Source organism: Neophocaena asiaeorientalis, unplaced genomic scaffold (genome assembly GCF_003031525.2).
Source record: "Neophocaena asiaeorientalis asiaeorientalis breed wild unplaced genomic scaffold, Neophocaena_asiaeorientalis_V1.1 scaffold77, whole genome shotgun sequence".
Taxonomy (NCBI): Eukaryota; Metazoa; Chordata; class Mammalia; order Artiodactyla; family Phocoenidae; genus Neophocaena; species Neophocaena asiaeorientalis.
In genome coordinates this window covers 275,105-293,325 of record NW_020174645.1, presented here as the reverse complement: position 1 = coordinate 293,325, position 18,221 = coordinate 275,105, and the positions used below count along the sequence as shown (strand labels likewise).

At 46.8% G+C, this 18,221-nt stretch overlaps 1 protein-coding gene across 2 annotated transcripts in view; it reads left to right on the top strand.

The window, feature by feature from the left end:
• The first annotated feature begins 220 nt into the window (after positions 1-220).
• ADGRD1 (adhesion G protein-coupled receptor D1) overlaps positions 221-18,221 on the top strand; it is a 141,183-nt gene continuing 123,182 nt past the window's right edge. The window contains exons 1-5 of one of the 2 annotated variants that reach the window (XM_024758648.1): positions 513-578; positions 663-699; positions 8,414-8,497; positions 10,636-10,731; positions 12,785-12,907. In XM_024758648.1, the coding sequence (XP_024614416.1) occupies positions 513-578; positions 663-699; positions 8,414-8,497; positions 10,636-10,731; positions 12,785-12,907 (406 nt within the window). Of the gene's footprint in view, positions 579-662; positions 700-8,413; positions 8,498-10,635; positions 10,732-12,784; positions 12,908-18,221 lie in introns of both variants that reach the window. The other variant, XM_024758649.1, reaches the window with a different exon arrangement.

Genomic DNA, 18,221 nt, shown 5'->3' with positions numbered 1-18,221 from the left:
CACCAGAAGGAGTCGGGCAGCAACGCACCAGCCCAGGAGCCCGAGGGAGCTCCAGACACAATTCCTCCCACTTCCAGGAAAAAGAGAAACTTCCAGCTCCGAACCTGGGTGGATACCACTGAAGACTCTTGACAGAAACAGAAAACCGCGAGGGACCCACGATCACCCCCGAGCTTCGGCACTGCAGCCGCAGCCCTGGATTGCTTCTCGGGAGCTGTGATCAGAAGCTGCCTGTCTCCTCCCTGCGTCCCCGAGCCGGTCTGATCGCTCCCGTGTGTTTATTGATCACCGAAGACCCTTGTGTCCGGAGACGAAGACGAAACACCCATTAACTCTCACGACCCCTCTGCCTTAGCTCTCTGCAGTTCACAAACGCTAGGGAAACAGAAGGTTTTCTTCTTTCCGGAACCTGGGAAAATGTCCCTTTCCCAAGGGAGCGAAAGTTAGAGGCGCCACTTTGTCCCAGACCCTCAGGAACTCTGCTTGGATCGCGTTTTCCCTCCGCAAAAACCATGAGGAAGCTGCTGCCTCTTTGCTGCTGGCACTCCTGCCTGCTGTTATCTTACTGTGGTTTTCAGGTAACGTCCCCAGGTGGTGCTCGCTGAGATGGGACTCGCCGGCAGGTGCCCCGCGTGTCTTACAATGTGGTGTTTTGTATGCAGGTGCACGGAGCCGACACCAGGTCACAAGCCCATCCAGGTAAGTGAGGCAGCTTCCCTCCCGGTCTGCTCACTACCTGCTCTCCGTGCCCAGCCCGGGGTCTGGAAGCAGTTCGCTTGTTTGTCTCTGAGGCTGTGGGCGAGAGAGGCCCTTCTTGGGCTCCTCTGGCCCCACCAGCTGTCCTGGCACCGTGGGTCACTCACCATCCTGCACCTCCATCTTGGGGAAGCAGGTCTCTCCGGGCCCGGATGCTTCTGGTTCTGGGGCATTCAGGACATGGGGGTGTTCACCGGTGAAGCATCTTCTGTCTCTTCCTTACATCATGTGTCTCCAGCACAGATTCACTGGAGCTGACTTAGAGCATCGCCCCCCTTCCCCGCACCACCCCGTCCTGTCCCCATCCCTCCGATGGGAGCTTGATTCCTCCATTTCCTCTGAGGAAACCCCTCGCCCAACCGGCTGGGTCCGCTTTTCCTTTGCCCCCCCGAGTCCTCAGTCTGGAAGCACCACCCTGAGGCTTTCCTTGGGGAGGATAGAGGAGACATGAAAACTTCCCTTGCCCCTTCCCAGAGGGGGAGGCCTGTGTGACGGTGACGGGAATTCGCTTTGCCGGCCCTTGTTCCCGTTTGCTGCTCGGCTGGCATGCGCGTGGTAGAGGGGACCCTACACTAACGTCCCCAAGTCCTCGCTTGGGAGCCCGGAGGACAACCCCGGCTGTGGGTGAGCTTGCCTCTGGCCACGATTATCGTCACGGGCAGCCCTGCCAACTCCATGACCCACCGGAGATGGCGGGTGCAGCATCCCCGGCCCCATCCAGGTGGGAAGCCAGTTCCCAGGAGAAGGCTCCGGTCTCGTGGGAGCACCAGAGCCGTGCGGGGTGAAGGTAGACAATGGGTGGGACTCTGTCCCCTTTGGAGTGACGCGGCCGACGCGGTGGGTGCTGGAGCACCCCGCGATCACTGCCACCTCCGCCTGCCGTCTCAGTGGTACAGGGGCTGCCGTGTCTCTTTCATCCTCATGTTTAAGTTCAATCTTTTGTTGAAAAGGGTGTGAGGGCGGTGAATTTCCACAGGCTCCCCTTTCCTTAGCCAAAACGCTGAAAGAAGGATTTGGGGATAAATAGGTCATCTAGCATCGCATCAAACAGAGGCTGTTCGTGCCCTGTCGCTAACTCACAGCCGACAGCTCACGCTGGTTTCCCAGGAGAGATGTGTGTGTGGCCAGGAAGGCGACAAGGCAGCCCTAGGACCCCGGCCGCAGTCAGGGTGGGAAGGGAAGCTGTAGGGTGTTTGCCATGTGGTCCCTTGGCCACACTGCGGCCCCCCGGTTCCACCCACGTCCACTGGCATCCTTGACCCTTAGCTTCAAGGAGTAGCTTGAGCTCAGTCTTGGTTCCATAGAGAAACTGCTGCTCTTACATCCTACTTTAGGGTAGAAAAAACATTTCTTGGTCAACTAACTACCTCAGAGAAATAATAATAAAACTGACGATCGTAGAAATATTACTACGAAGGAGCAATGTGCGTCGGGGCCTGGGTGGACGGCCGGAGTGCAGGGCGTTTGGGGTCTTAAGCTGCCTTGTCAGCAGCGCTCTGTAGCTGCGAGAGATTCCTCTGCATTGAATCCTCCCGTCTCCAGCAACCTCTCTTTCTTCTTGTTCTCCCCACCCCACTTTTAAATTTTATTTTACTTAAAAATTTTTTTATTACTTTTTATTGGAGTAGAGTTGCTTTACAATGTTGTGTTAGTTTCTGCGGTACAGCAAAGTGAATCAGCTCTGCGTATACACATAGCCCCTCCTTTTTGGATTTCCTTCCCATGTAGCTCCCCTCAGAGCACTGAGTAGCTTCCCTGTGCCCTACAGTAGGTTCTCATTAGTTACCTATTGTATACATAGTATCAACAGTGTGTATATGTCAATCCCAATCTCCCAGTTCATCCCACCCCCCTCCCCGCTTGGTCACCCCACATTTTTAAACCTTTATTTCCTTTTCTTCCTCCCGCCTTCCTTCCTTTTTAGAATAAAAATGAAGGCTGATATTTACTGAACATCTAGGTGCTTTTCTCTATTTTTTTTATATCCTATGGACGAAACCCTATTGCTTCCTCTCCTTTCCCCCTTCCTTCCTTCCTTCCTGTTTCCCTCCTTCTCTCCCTCTCTCTCCTTTTCTTTCCTGTCATCCTTTCTCCCTTATTTTCTTCCTCTTGCTCCTCCTCCAGTCCTTTTATTTTGTCTTCTCTTCCTCCTCAACCCCCTTCCTGCTGAAAAGTCTGACCCCTGTCATCCGTGCAGCATCAGCACCTGGGAGGCCTGATGCATTTCTGCTTCTGACCCCTGAAGCCTGCGGCATCCTGAGGGGAGCCCCAGTGGAGGAAACCTGATTCCCAGGACTTCCACCCAAGGGCATCCGCCTAGGCACACAGGGAACACGCAGAGACCCTGTTCCCAATGGGAAGAAATTTGGAAACACCCTGCATGCCCATCCGTGTGGGAAAGGCTACATAAATTGTAGCCTTGTATTCTAAGGAGCAGGAAGCAGTAAATAAAAACGCCAGCATGATGGCGTACTGGGTGCTTTTACGTAGCTCCCAGGCAGTCCCCCCCGTGCTCTGAAGCTTTGTCAGCCTCCAGGTGAGGAAGCGTTGCTGCCCAAGAGTAAGTGCTCTGCCCGAGGTCCCAGCGCTAATAAGACATAGTGGTAACTAAGGTCACAAATTTGGAGGGAGCTGGGGGTGGCCAGACTCATACAGAGGTTGTTGGAGATGAGAACAGCGTGGTCAGCCCAGTGGGGGAGGTATGCCCGGGATGCTCGGTGAGCCGGGGTCCCCAGTAGAGGCTGGACCCCTAGTGTCCTGAAGGGCAACCACACCAAAGCTTCCTTTCTAAGGTTCTAGGAGGACTAGTAAGCGTTTCCTGTTTTCTCGGTATGGTACCCAGCCCTGTGCCTTACAAATGCTAGGTGCTCGGTGAATACCTGTTGGCTGGATGGCACACTGTCCGTTGAAGCTTTGCTGGTTGTCTGGTGAGCCGAGTCCCTGAAGACAGACAGCCTGTGTGATTTTAACACCCAGCTGGGGGTTTGGCTTCGTTTTCTGCCTTGCCTCTCTATACTAGCCCGGGGAACTCGATATTTTCCTGGTCTTTATCTCTACCGCATAGATACGTATTTAGTGTCATCAATAATTGAAAAAGAACTTCGAATCGTTTCGAGCATTTGTGTGTTTTGTGACTGTGGACTGACATTTTGTGCCAAACTATAGCATGCTGTTGGAAGGACCACCAGGGGCTATTCTAGCCCACCTCCCCATTCGAGAGCTGACGGAGGTGAGGCCCAGAGAGGGGAAACTGGGGACTCCATCCCACACCTGGATCCTTTTCTCTGGCCCCAGGCTGCCCGACTTCTTGCTCTGGCCCCGAGGACAGTGCTAGGAAGCTGTGATGTTGGATAAGTCTAAATCCACAGATGGCGACGGCCAAGAAATTGCCCATCACTTGAAAAAAGTTTATAAACATGCCTTTTACGGATAACTTCTGTAATGAGGGGACTTAATAAACCATGTCATTATCCAGAAGTTTCCTGGCCCTGGGGTACCTAGAGCGGCTGGTTCTATTTCCAGGAGATGGGGGCAGCTCACCTCATTGGCCCCATTTAGATGGCAAGGAGGCTAACACAGGTGATTCTAGTAATTATAATTCCCGTAGTTATGTAGTGGGTTTTCCCCCTGTGTGAATCAATTGTTTGTTCCCTTTATTTATTTTTATTTTTTAATTGAGATATAACTGGCATGTAAAATTAATAATGAGTTTCAGGGGTACAACATCATGATTTGGTATTTGTATGTATCCTGCAACGGTCAGCGCAGTAAGTCTAGTTAACATCCGTCACCAACATCGTGTTGTATCGTCTATAAAGGACCCTCAGAGTCACTGGGTCATGGCAGGGACTTCATTCCTCATTGTCCTAGTGCAAACACAAAAGTGTTTATGATATAATTTTAAAAAATAATGTTTATGCACTATTGAACAAATGGAAATTTGGCATTTAGAAATCGGGGGGCATCAGAATCACATAGTCTTTCTAGGTTTATTCTTTTCTTTACTCATTATTGCAATTTCATCATTCATTCCACCTATATAGTTTTTTTACGAATTAATTGCTAAAAAAAAAAAGAATTAATTGCTAACATTAAAATTTGGGGGAGAGTTCAAATGCAAAAACCTAGATTTCTGACACACACGCACACACGTGCACGCACACACGCACATACACACACATGCACATGCATACATACACACACACACCAGGCTGTGTTTTAGACACGGGGCTAAGGTGCAAATAGAACAAACTCCCTGCACTCAAGTTGCTAAGAGCCTGGTATAGGAGGCAGACAACAAACAAATATACTAACAAACAAAAACGTTCAAATTATAGTGTAAGCCCTACGGGAAGACAAAACAAAGCATTGGGAGAAAGAGTGGATGGTGGTGGTGATGAGGGGTGATCAGGGAAGGCCTCTTGGAGGGGGTGTCCTGAGGGCAGAGGCTTGAATGACAGAGTCAGTTATGCACAGCGAGAAAAGAGCAGGGGGGACAGCAGGTGAGTCCCACTGTGGAATGAGATTGGTGTGTCATGGGCCAGGCAGGAGGGGTCCGAGATCTGCCCAAATTGGCAGGGACCAATTTTCCTCTGTGTGGTGTAGATTTCCGTTGAATAAAATCGGTGGACACGTATTGCCCTACACAGATTCAAGCGGTGAGGGCTTCCCTTTACCGACACACAGAGTAAGTGACAGGGAAGGGACGGAATGGGGAAATCTGGAATAAAAGCTGAAAAGGAAAAATGAAAGGTTTTATTAGCTTTTCTTTTCGAATATTGATACCCCGCCCTCCCTCCCCCTCTCTCTCACCAAACTGGATCAACAAAACATTAAGTATGGATGAGAAATTCTTGCTGAAGCCCTGATTTTGAAAAAAATTATTTTATTGAAGTAGAGTTGCTTTACAGTGTGTGTTAGTTTCTGCTGTACAGCAAAGTGACTCAGTTATACACATATAGACATTCTTGTTTTACATTCTTTTCCATTGTGGTTTATCCCAGGAGACTGGATATAGTTCGCTGTGCTATATACAGTAGGACCTTGTTGTTTATCCATTCTATGTATAATAGTTTGCATCTGCTAATCCCAACCTCCACTCCATCCCTCCCCCACTCCCCCTCCCCCTTGGCAACTACAAGTCTGTTCTCTATGTCTGTGATTCTGTTTGTGTTTCATAGATAAGTTCATTTGTGTCATTTTTTTAGATTCCACGTATAAGTAATATCGTACAATATTTGTCTTTCTCCTTCTGACTTACTTCACTTAGTAGGATAATCTCTAGGTCCATCCATGTTGCTGCAAATTACATTATTTCATTCTTTTTTAGGGCTGAGTAGTATTCCGTTGTGTGTGTGTGTGTGTGTGTGTGTGTGTGTGTGTATGTGTATCACATCTTCTTTATCCATTCATCTGTTGATGGACACCCAGGTTGCTTCCATGTCCTGGCCATTGTAAATAGTGCTGCAATGAATGTTGGGGTGCATGTATCTTTTCAAATTACAGTTTTCTCCAGATATATGGCCAGGAGTGGGATTGCTGGATCATTTGGTAAATCTATTTTTAGATTTTTAAGGAAGCTCCATACTGATTTCCGTAGTGGCTGCACCAATTTACATTCCCACCAACAGTGTAGAAGGGTTCCCTTTTCTCCACACCCTCTCCAGCATTTATTTTTCGTAGGCTTTTTGATGATGGCCATTCTGACCGGTACGAGGTGGTACCTCATTGTAGTTTTGATTGACGTTTCTCTAATAATTAGCAAAGTTGAGCATCTTTAGTAGATATTTTTATGATTTTTGGGTTTTTAAAATCAAGAATAGGTTAAGTCCTTCGTTTTTTCAAGGGTTCTTTCATATCCGTTAGCATGATTTTACTGTTTTCTTCCTGAGAATGTTGTATAGTTCTTATTCTTTTGTTCTTCAGTGTCTTGGTTGCATTTATAAATGAGAACCTTTCTTCTGTTTGTTAGAATTATTATTTGAATACAGGAGAGCTATTGACATTTGCATATTTAATTTGTATCAGCCTCCTTACTAAATTCTTTTATTGTTTGTAACAGGTTTTCACTTACCAAATTCTTTTCTTATTTGTAATAATTTTTCATTTTCACTATCAGGCATATATCATTTGAAAATAATGATTATATTATCTCCTCTTAAAAAACGTCTTTGGGCTTCCCTGGTGGCGCAGTGGTTGAGAGTCCGCCTGCCGATGCAGGGGACACGGGTTCGTGCCCCGGTCTGGGAGGATCCCGCGTGCCGCGGGGCGGCTGGGCCCGTGAGCCATGGCCGCTGAGCCTGCGCGTCCGGAGCCTGTGCTCCGCGACGGGAGAGGCCACAACGGTGAGAGACCCACATACCGCAAAAAAAAAAACAAAAAAAGAACAAACACGTCTTTTACAATGAACAACACAAAGATTACTTTATTAATTTTATCTTTTTGGTAATCTGGCAGACATTCAAGGCAGTTGATTATTATTTAGTCATCTGGGCCATTATTTCCACTTCTGGGAACTGTTCACAGAGAAATAATCCAAAAGAAGATTCAAGTTAGCAGAACAATTCAATGTGTGATGGTGTAGCCTCTCCAGGGACTATTACCCAAACTCGATTATGAGAGTTAAATCAAATAATTTGTATGGTATTAAGTGAGAAGAGCAGAATAAAAAAGAACATATCTGCCTACAATGATGTCTATGCAAAGTACAAGGAACATAAAGGTAATTTTGAAAGGATTCATTTTTAGGATGGTGGAAGCAGAGAGATAACAGAAAGATCAGGACAATGCAGGAGATGCGTATGGAGGACACCAGTCGGCTGGGTGGCTCCTGAGGGGGCATTTTCTTCCTTGTCATAACAGATAGGCTAAGAGTACAGTTATCTTATAGATTATCACCAGAATGAAACGACGAAGTATTTGGTAAAGAACCTTACACAACGTCTGCACAATATCGGCGTTGGTTTCCTCCTCTTTTTCAACCTCATTTTTTTTTTTTTTTTTTTTTTTTTTTGCGGTACACGGGCCCCTCACCGCTGTGGCCTCTCCCGTTGCGGAGCACGGGCTCCGGACGCGCAGGCTCAGCGGCCATGGCTCACGGGCCCAGCCGCTTCACGGCACGCGGGATCTTCCCGGACTGGGGCACGAACCCGTGTCCCCTGCATCGGCAGGCGGACTCTTAACCACTGTGCCACGAACCCGTGTCCCCTGCATCGGCAGGCGGACTCTCGACCACTGCGCCACCAGGGAAGCCCTTCAACCTCATTTTTTTCTCTTGTCTGACTGTATCAGCTATGTCTTCTAAAGCGCAGGAAGTAATAATGGGATAATGGACATGCTTGTCTTTTTTCCTGACACGTATGGCTGTGCTTCTTCTGTTGCACCATTAGGCGTGGTGGCTTTCATTTTCTTTGGTTAAAAGGTATCTCTCTATTCCTATTTATTATGTTTTATTCTCTAAAAACACTCATTTACTGAGTTTTTTGAACACTGGGAGTGTGTATTGAATCTATTCAAATGCCTTTTGAATACATCCCACAGTCACTCTGACACTTTTACCCTTTCCCCAATTCCTGATGGAGGTGGTAAGTGGTTCCTTATGTCCAGCTCTTTCTTTCCTAATGGTGATGTAACATTTTTTTTTCTTTTCTCCCCCAAGGGTTTGACGTCTTGGCTTCTGCTTCCCATTACTGGCCGTTGGAAAGTGTGGATGGGATCCACGAACTTCAGGAGACAACTGGAGGTAGACGGGGTGGGGACAGTAACCAGGGCCCCAGGAATGCACTTTCCCTAGGGAATCAGGGGCCGTTGGGAGGGACAAGGGAACAAAGAGCGTCCACTCTGAAGTCAGCCTCGATGACGGAGATGAATAAACATTTGTGTAGCTTCCCCCTAATCATTGTTATGGCAAAGGATTTTACTAGAACTTTTATATGTTTTTATGGTTGAAGGACAGAATTTATGCTTCAAAACATTAAGATGTGCATTTCGTCCAACAACCTTTAAACAAATGCAGTTGTTTTCAGCTTTAAGCGGTACATGATGGATCAGTCTCTGGACAAGTCCCGATGTACGTTTTCTAGGTGGGCACAAATGGGGTAATCTACATGCCTGCCAGAGCGGGGGCCCATTGGAACCTAGGGCCAAACGTCGTGCCAACGAAGACTGACCCCCCTGTTTGCGGGGTCATGATTTCACTTAGCAAAGGTACCCCCCCCACACACCTACCTGTCAGCTCCTCTACACGTCACTGGAAGCCCTCCTGTGAAAAGATCCAACATCACCTAAGATGCTTCCAAGGGTCCCCAATTCCATGGAAGATAAAGTTCCTATCTGAAGTAATTCAGACATTCCGAGAAGGAGAAACCCCAGACAGCCCTGAGCACTTTTTGCATTCCAATAAGAAGCTTTTTTGAAGTCTGAGTTTTGAGTGATTTGGGATGCTTTGACATTTTAATTTTTATTTCCTTATTCCACTTGATCATGTCCAACGACTGATGTGTATAACGGGAGAGTTATGTACGGCCGTCCTGGCACGCGCTCAGATTGTCTATACGGGTTCTTTGTAATGGATTAAACGCGCCCCCCCCCCCCACCTTGCTGATTACTATGCTTTCCACACCAGCACACTGGTGTTTTCCTTATTCCTGGGACTTCACGTGCTGCCGTAAATTGCCACCTCAGATTCTAAAACCTTTTTTTTTTTCTAATTTGCAAATTGAGAAGCATTACAGCTGAAGTCTGCGGGCACCCTTAGAGGAGCTCAGTCAAGGAGCAGGGTCCCTGAAGGGCGCTGTCCTCCTGTGTAGGGCCACCGGAGGCCCTGCCTTATTCTGCATTGCCTCTTGCTTGTCTGCGTATCAGGCAGCAGTGGCGGCCACAGGAAAACCTGGACTGGGCCACTGGGGCTCCATATTTTCTCGAAATAGTCTGTACCATAGGGATGGAAGGTCCCTCTGATAGTTATGTGATGACTACCTCAGGTTAAAAGAAATGGTTTCCCCTTGTTATCATCTAATTTTCTTTTCTCAGGGCCTTTACTTTAAAGCCTTTGAAATGAGATCATTCCAAGTGGAAACTGCATTGTCAAAAGAGCTCCTTGTTTAGGACCCAGGCGCTATTTTAGGAATTACTTCAAACAGAGCTCCAATAAAGATCCGTATATTTCTCTCCTCACCCCCTCAACTCATTTCATCGCCATAGATTATCAGATAGAATTACACTGTGGTTGAAGTTTGTCCACCCCAAGTGTTATTTTCCCGTAAATCTCGAACTCTATCGGTGTTTGTCCCCAGACGCTTGAATGACGCAGGTTTCCCCGCACTGTTCTGTTGGATCCATTCTTTACGTTACCGTGCTTGACCGCACGTTTCGGTTTGATTCCAGGCTTCACGTTTTACTCCTGGGGATAGTTGAACGGTGTTGGGAGTCATTGCATGGAGGCACTGCTTTGTCATTTGTCGCTGAATTCTCTGTTGTTTTGTCCATTCGTCATAATAACACGCGGGTGTTTTCATGCCGTGTCGCTGTTTCATCAGTTCTTGTGACATCACAACCGTTCATCCTTTTGTTAAGGCTATTTTATGGCCGAGTTCAATTTCATATCTCTCAACTAAGTATCTGGATGGGAACGGGAGCCAGCAAACCGCAACCAAATACAGCGGCGATCACGCCCTAGGTTTGGGACTGAACGGGGCCGCTGGACTTGCCCTAATGTCCCCTGAAAAAATAAGAGGGAGGTGGGGTCGGAAGAGAAAATCCAAGCTGTTTGCGGGATGAAAGGCACACTTGTCGATGCGTGTTGGGTTGAGAGATATGTCGGTTCCATTTGTTTTTGTGTCACTCATTCATTGTGCTTTTTTCTTTTGTTGTTTTACCCAGCATTACGAACCCACAACCTCACTGTACTTCCTCCCCATAATTCTACCTTTGTATATACCAATGACTCTGCCTACGCAAATTTCTCTGCAACTGTAGGTGAGCACACATTTCTTCTGCGTTCTGTCGAGTTTGGATCTGCAATGAATTGAAAGGCCATTCCAAGTTGGTTCTATATGAATTCACTATATCTTGACGAGCAAACAAGCAAATAACCAGAAAAAGGGCCAAAGATCCAGGGTATTGAAGATAACAACTTCGAATTAGGTCTAAAGGAGTTACCACGGATTGCAGTATATTAGGGGGTGTCTCTACGCTTTCAAGCGACCAGGGTCTTCCAGACCAGCTGCTTGTTTTCAGAACAATACAGACATAAGATGAGCAGTTTCTACAAATAGAACTTGTTTGGATTTTTAAATGGATTCTTTGGAGGAGGAAAAACATGCCCTTTGAATGGAAAATTAAAGTCGATTTTAAAACACCTCATCAAAAATTTGATCTCTTACACACATTAAAATCGGCATTTCTTCTGTAGCTGGAATTTTTTTTTTTAATCATTAGAAGCTGTCTTCTAAGACACACCCACAAGAGTCATGGCTAAATGACTATCTTATTTAATAGCCTCCAGAGCCCGTATGTTTCGGATTTTGCTTATGTAGTACAGAGCAGAATGGATAGTAGCAATTGGGCAGCTCTCTGTCAGTGGGGAGAGTCAGCTCAGGTAATTTAGGTCTCCCTCCTGATCTTTTTACAATATGTAACCTGATTGCTCTTTCAACTATGGGGGGTTTCACTTCCAAAATTAATTTTGCCAAGCAAACAGTCTGGTTTAGGGGTTTATACAGCCTCATTCAATCATGAGCTGTGAGTTGCCCATGTAACTTTGTAATATGTAGATCATCTCCAGCAATAAACGAGATAGGTTAAAAAAAAAATAAGTTTAGGGCTTCCCTGGTGGCGCAGTGGTTGAGAGTCCGTCTGCCGATGCAGGGGACGCGGGTTCGTGCCCCGGTCCGGGAAGATCCCACGTGCCGCGGAGCGGCTGGGCCCGTGAGCCATGGCCGCTGAGCCTGCGCGTCCGGAGCCTGTGCTCCGCAACGAGAGAGGCCACAACAGTGAGAGGCCCGCGTACCGCAAAAAAAAAAAAAAAAAAAAAAAAAAAAAAGTTTAAACACGATAAGGAAAAACTTGAAGCCCTTTGAGTTGGTATCCACATGCCAATGGTTGTCAGAAAATCTGAGCTGGGGTAGCAGTCGGTCCAAGAGCCTCCAGTGCTCTGTACGTCTTCATCTGGCTCAACGGCTCCAAGGGCAGGAGGCATGTGCCACAGGGCAGAGGGTCATCTGGGTGACTTTGATCCCAGTCAACAATACGTGACCCCAGTCAACAATACGTGACTCATCACCCTTGGCTTCAATTCTGTAAACCACTGACATCGCACTGACACCATCAGAGAGGTTTGCTATGGGAATGGGACAAACAAAAAGATGGCGGAGCTGGCGTCTCTGCCAGGACCGCTGGCCCTGCGGTCTTGTCGTTGGCGGGCTCTTCTGGGACGACTCGAAGTGTAGCTCTGCATGTCCTTCCTAGAGTTTGAAAATGAATTCTCTGAAAATCATGGGCTCCCATGTCTAGGATTGGGGGCTCTCAATGAGAACTCAAAAGGAGAGCGAGTTCACATGTAGTTTTACGTTCAAACTTGAATCTCAGTGTTTCACTTGGAAAGTCTAGTGTGAAGGTGGCAGTGAGAACCCATGAAGAGGTGGATGGAATGAGAGTTTAGGACAGTAGGAGAGTCTAATCACATGGCTTCTGGTAACTCAACTGTCGACCAACGTAGCAATTATAATAGTGTTATATTATAGTACATAGTATACACTGGTATGATATTAATGTGATAAAATATTAATAGGATAGAATACTTAATATTTAATATTGACACAAATGTATATTATTTGTGATTTAGTTCTTAATTATGAAACGTTAACTACTGTTAGTATTATATAATAATATATAATGTTCGAAATATTTAATTATAAATATAAATTAACACAGTATACTTAGACGTAAGTTGTTTGTAAGCCTGACACATCTCTGGACGTTGCATCTCATGCGATCGTTAACCTACAGTGTTGCCATTCTTCTCACTTAGATATTGTAGAAGGAAAGGTCAACAAAGGCATTTACCTCAAGGAGGAAAAAGGAGTCACATTTCTCTATTACGGAAGGTACAAAACTTCCTGCATCAGTAATCCAGCACAGTGCGGCCCTGAGGGTGAGTGATGAGCTCCATTCTTTTTCTTTCTCTTCTTTTTTTTTTTTTAAGTTCATTTCATTGCCAGGTACCATCTGTTGCTCTGGGCCATGGCAGATGTGAAGGCGAAGTTCGGTGGCAGGATGCGTGCAAATGTCACATACGGCTTTGAGGGGAGGGGAGGGGAGGGATAGGGAAGCAGACACCTAGAATTCTAATGAGAGACGGGTCCTGGAGATGGAATTAAAACACCGTCTCATGTCTCATGAAGGTGTGAGAGCAAAATATTTAATCTTGTAAAGCAAAATCAAACACACAACAACAACCAAAACCCCCAAGAAACAAACAAAAAAGAACCCTCCATAAAAAGCAGACACAGTGATGTCACACTGGAGTTTGGATGGGGCCATGGAGTTTGCGGGAAGTAAATTGATGGTGTGGCTCACAGAACGTTATTTCTGGCTCCAGGATGTTGGCGATGGATCTGGGCGGGGCGAGCCTTTTAAGGCTTGTCCCATGGGTTTGCTCCTTTTATATCCATCAAGATTGGAGGGAGCAGAGGAGAGAGATGTCCCAGCAAGAGGTTGCTGGTCTGTGGTTAAAATAATGCACATGGACGAAACACATAGATGCAAGAGAGAAGTTAGGAACCTATTCCTTCTTTTTTTTTGCTTCTTCTTCTTCTATGAAAAGTAAACTTGCTCTCCAGTGTCTGAGTGTCTGACAATGGACATCTGAGCCACATTTCAGAACTTTCTGGGAAATTGTTCTCTGCCATTCAAATCAGCTCCCAGTTTCCAAGTTCCATTATCCTAAGGAAATAAAACATTTTCTTTCTAGGAAAGAAGAAAGTTTAATGCAAGCCAATTTGAAAGCCCTAAGGCTTTTTGGACATCCAAGGCCTTATCAAAACCGCCCTGTGATGAATTCATTGTTCTTGACTCTGGGCCATAATGGGTTACATTCCAGTAAAAGTAAACAAAAGCTTAACAAGGTGATAACATGTGGAAGGAAACGTTTTGGACTTCGCAGAACCCAGAGTTTTGAGAAAGGGTTTCGAGGTCCCAAACCACGCCAGGTTTACTAATCCACAGTTCAAGCTGTTCCTGAATTCAAACAGCCCTATAAACACAGCAGCCTTGTTTATTCCTCTAAATTTAAAACAGCCCCGCCTCAGCTACGAGGGCTGAGAGAAGCAAGAAGGCAAGCACGCCTGCCTCAGCCCTGCCGTGCCCTGCCTCGGTCAGGAAGGCTGTGGGGGGGGGCGGGGTCTCTGCCTGGTCTCTCTCTGGGTCTGTAGGGAACGGCCTCTCCCGGAGGACAGGTGTCTCTACGGCCTCAGCTACCAACTGGAATTGACCTGTGTGGGATGGAAGATCCCGGGAATTCCAGTGGCTGGGACGATCACAGATGACCAGCCTTTGAAGGCTGACTATGATGGGACCAGTGGGGTAGCCCAGCTATTGCAACTCAGAACTACTGGGAGGTTTTACCTGAACTCTGCGGTCATAAATTAAGAGGCCTCCGAGCTGACTCTGGCCTGTGGCTGCATTTCGTTTTGCAAAATCACGGAGTTAAAAACTTTTAATTAGTTGCCAATGTTGAAAAATAGGAAGATTTCACATAAAAATATGAATTTCCAATTTCTCTTGAGAAATCCAGCCCTCCCAGCCGCCGGCCCATTCTGATTGGGTGGGGCTGAATGGAACGGCCCCCTTTGTGATGGACATTGCCCTTTGGTTCATCACAGACGTCTGACCCTTTGATCATTGGGCCGGTGGGGCACAGAGCACGTTAACGGCATGGGCTCTGAGGCCAGGTGGCCTGGGTTCCAGTTCCTGTTCTAATGCTTTCTGCGGTGACCTTGGGTAACCATCTAACCTCTGAGTCCAAGTTCCTTATCTGTAAAACGGGTCAATCAAAGTACCTTGCTCATGGGGTTGCTCTGAAGACTGGCACGTAGTTGGTCCAGCATTGAGAGGCCCTTGGGGTCAGGTTTGGGTGGCTCCAAACTTCCCTCCTGTCACCAGGATCTTGGAACTCACCCAATCTGCTCGCTTGTATGTGACCCTGTGACAGGGGCTGACATGGCTGGACTGATCATAACAATGACCCACAACTGCTAATCGTTTACATCGTGCCAGTCAGTGTTCTAATCCCATTACATGTATTAATTCATTTCATCCTCAAAAAATAAAACGAGACAGACGAGAGCTCAGGTGGTAGAGAGAGCTGTGAACTTTGGCTTCACCTCCCACCCTGTTGACAGCTTTTCCTGTGTCATGTTAACTGGAGCCTTTTAAGGTGTTTTTCGGGTGGCCACTTTCTCTAGAGAATGGCAGATATCCAGGGAAGCCAGGGAGCCTCAAGTCAGCCTCGGCCCCCAGAGACCGTGCTGCTGGGGGGCTTAATGGGAATGCAGAGGGAGGTTGGGTATTCCTCCATCCACCTCCCTTGGTGTGGTCTTCAGACAGGGCCACCGAGCATGGGTGCCATCCTAAGGACCACTGCATGCATCTCCCCATTTTACTGAGCACATCCTTTGCTCTGGTGGGTTTCCCTGGGGCCTCAGATAGCTTGTATTTCTGGGTTTAAGGAGAACAGCGAAGGTCTGTCCGGCATTTTCCAAATCAAAGTCCACGTAGCATGTGAAGTAGGTGAGATGATTTCGGGTGCACTTGGAGCGATTAAACAATTAATGGTTATGTTTTTATTTTAAGATAGCTCGTCAGAAGCTTAAGATAGCTTTCATAGATATTATATAGGATGAGACTTCAGTAAGCAGTAAGCTTTGAGCGGGTTGACTTAAAGAACGGTGTTTCATAATAATAATCTAGGTGCTGTTCAGATAAGATGAAAATGTGAGTGATTGAAACGTAGGCAACATTGGATCAGCCTTTTCAGATACATTGATCTAGCGTCCTCCACGTGTTTTTCTGGAGGTGATGGTGGGTACAAATGTGTGTCCCATTATTCTCATAACGAAACTTATATACAGATAAGGTTGTTATAATAATAATGGGTTTTATACATATATATATATTGGCCTCACTGCACAGCTTGTGGGGTCTTAGTTCCCTGACCAGGGATCGAACCTGGGCCCCAGCAGCGAAAGTGCCGAGTCATAACCACTGGACCGCCACAGAATTCCCCCAACATTTCAATAAAGAGAGAAACGCTCCCCATGCCCAGTCTGGCAGGTCGACTGTTTCCATATTTGTGATTTCCCAATTCTCTTGTGGCCTCTGTTCATAGTTTTGGCTGATTTTCTTCTTTTTAAAGAATGTTTTAGGAGACAGGATTGAGGTTTAGAGCTTTTCAAAAAAGGAGGAAACATCTGAGCAGTTTAGCTGTCCCTCTCCGAGTTCTCAGGTAGAACGTGGAATCGTTTTCCTCCGCCAGGCTACTCACTCCAAGCTCTCGAACCCACACCTGCTCACCCTAGGGCTTCTCTCCACCCGCTCAGCCAGCTTCCCTTGTTTCTCTGAGCTGAACGTGAGGCCTGCCTTTTGGCAAATGGTGTCTCCTGGGCAAGTTTTCTCATGGGTGCTGGGTGCAAATGCAGGAGGAACTTTTGAGAGAAAAAGGCTATTTGAACATTAACCGAAGGAAACACAGTCTGTGTTCCGTAAATACCGAGGTGTGTCACTGCCAGCTCCCACGACTAGCAAACACACAACCGGGGAAACTCAACGTGGGAAGGGACTCTTCCTGAAATGTTTCAGCGTCTTGTTTCATTCCCCTGTAGACCGTGAGAGCTCGGCTCGAGTGTTACTTTTGCAGGGATGCGTCCCAGACCAGCCGCGCTCCTCCGTCTGTGTTCTCACATCTCCCTGAATGTTTTCCCTCCAGCCCGTGCACCGGTGGGGATGACCTGCTCATTGTCTGTCTTCCTTCTTTGGCCTTTAGCTCTGTGAAGGCAGGGACTCTGTCTCGGTCACTGCTGTATTTTCAGGGACGGGTGTCAGCGTCGTAGATGTTTGATCCATGTCGCTTGAACAGATACATCTAGTCTAACTGTCTTTTTGATGTTAAATTCTTTTGAATGCTTCCCCAGCAAATGTCTGATGGGCTGTCATTTGAATATCACCCTCGATGGGTCCTTCTCCATTCCTAAAGGGGCCTGCCCCATTTTTGCACTCCTTGGACCTTTAGAAACTTATTTCTGTTATTGGATTAAATTCCATCTTGAGTAATTATCTCTAATTTGAGTTCAACTCTAAATCACCTTGGCTCCCCGCAGGAAAGACATTCTCTCTGCTTTACTCATTAGCTCTACCTTTCCTCCCTCTGGAAATGCGCCCTTTGCTTTTCCTCTCGTGCATTAGAGCTTCCCCTGCTTATAAACACCAGGAAGCCTGCTACAGCTCCGCAGCAGCAGCTGGGAAACCTCACCATCCACATTCCCTTCTTCTCAACTCCGATAGGACTTTTTTGCCCTTTGCATTAGGTTACTAAATTTAAAAAGCTGTCAACAAAATGCTAAAATATTTGCAGAACTGAGTTTCAGGACGGTAATTTCCAGAATGGTCTGCTGGATACAGGCTGGGCATGGATCCAACTTCTGTCTCCCTCCGATGACTGGGGGTTATGGGGCTGTTGGAAAGCCTGATGGAGCCTCAGAGAGAAGTATTCATTCAGTATGCCCGTTTCGCAGAGGGGGAAACCGAGGCCCAGAGGGGGCACAAGACAGCCTAGAGCCACATGGCGATTTAGTGCAGAGTATCTCAAAGTGTTGTTTCCAGACCATCAGCAGAAGAGTCTATTGCAGAGATCGTTAAAAATGGAAGTTCTCAGGCTCCAGCCCAGAACCCACTGAATCAAAATCTCCATGGGTGAGGCCTGGGAATCTGTAGTCTTAGCCAGGACCTCCAGGTGATTCTCATGGACCGAATCACAGAACTGGCCAAGGCTGACTCCGTCCCACAGATGTGTTTTGTTTGCTGGCATTATGTCGATTCTCACATATTTTATATTTTAATCAGCTTTCTAAATTGTTCTCGACAGGATGGGTGGGTCCAAATAGCCTGGCTCACTGTTTGCAGAAACAGAGCCTCTCTCACGGTGCTTTAAATGTTTTTTTTTTTTAAATTAATATCTAATTCCTATATAAGAGAAAATTTCATGAAAAAGTCTATACTTCTGACTTCTCTTAAAAAAATCAGAAAATCCGACAGTGTTCCCTGCCCACTGGTTACTGACTGTTTCCTTTGGAATGGTCCAGTGGTCTCCAGATTTCCTGAGTCCCCAGCGTTCTCAGTTCCCTGCTTGCTGAGACTGAAGGGCAGCTGCCACTCACCTGTTGGTCTCATAATAATGAGAAGAGAAATGGTTA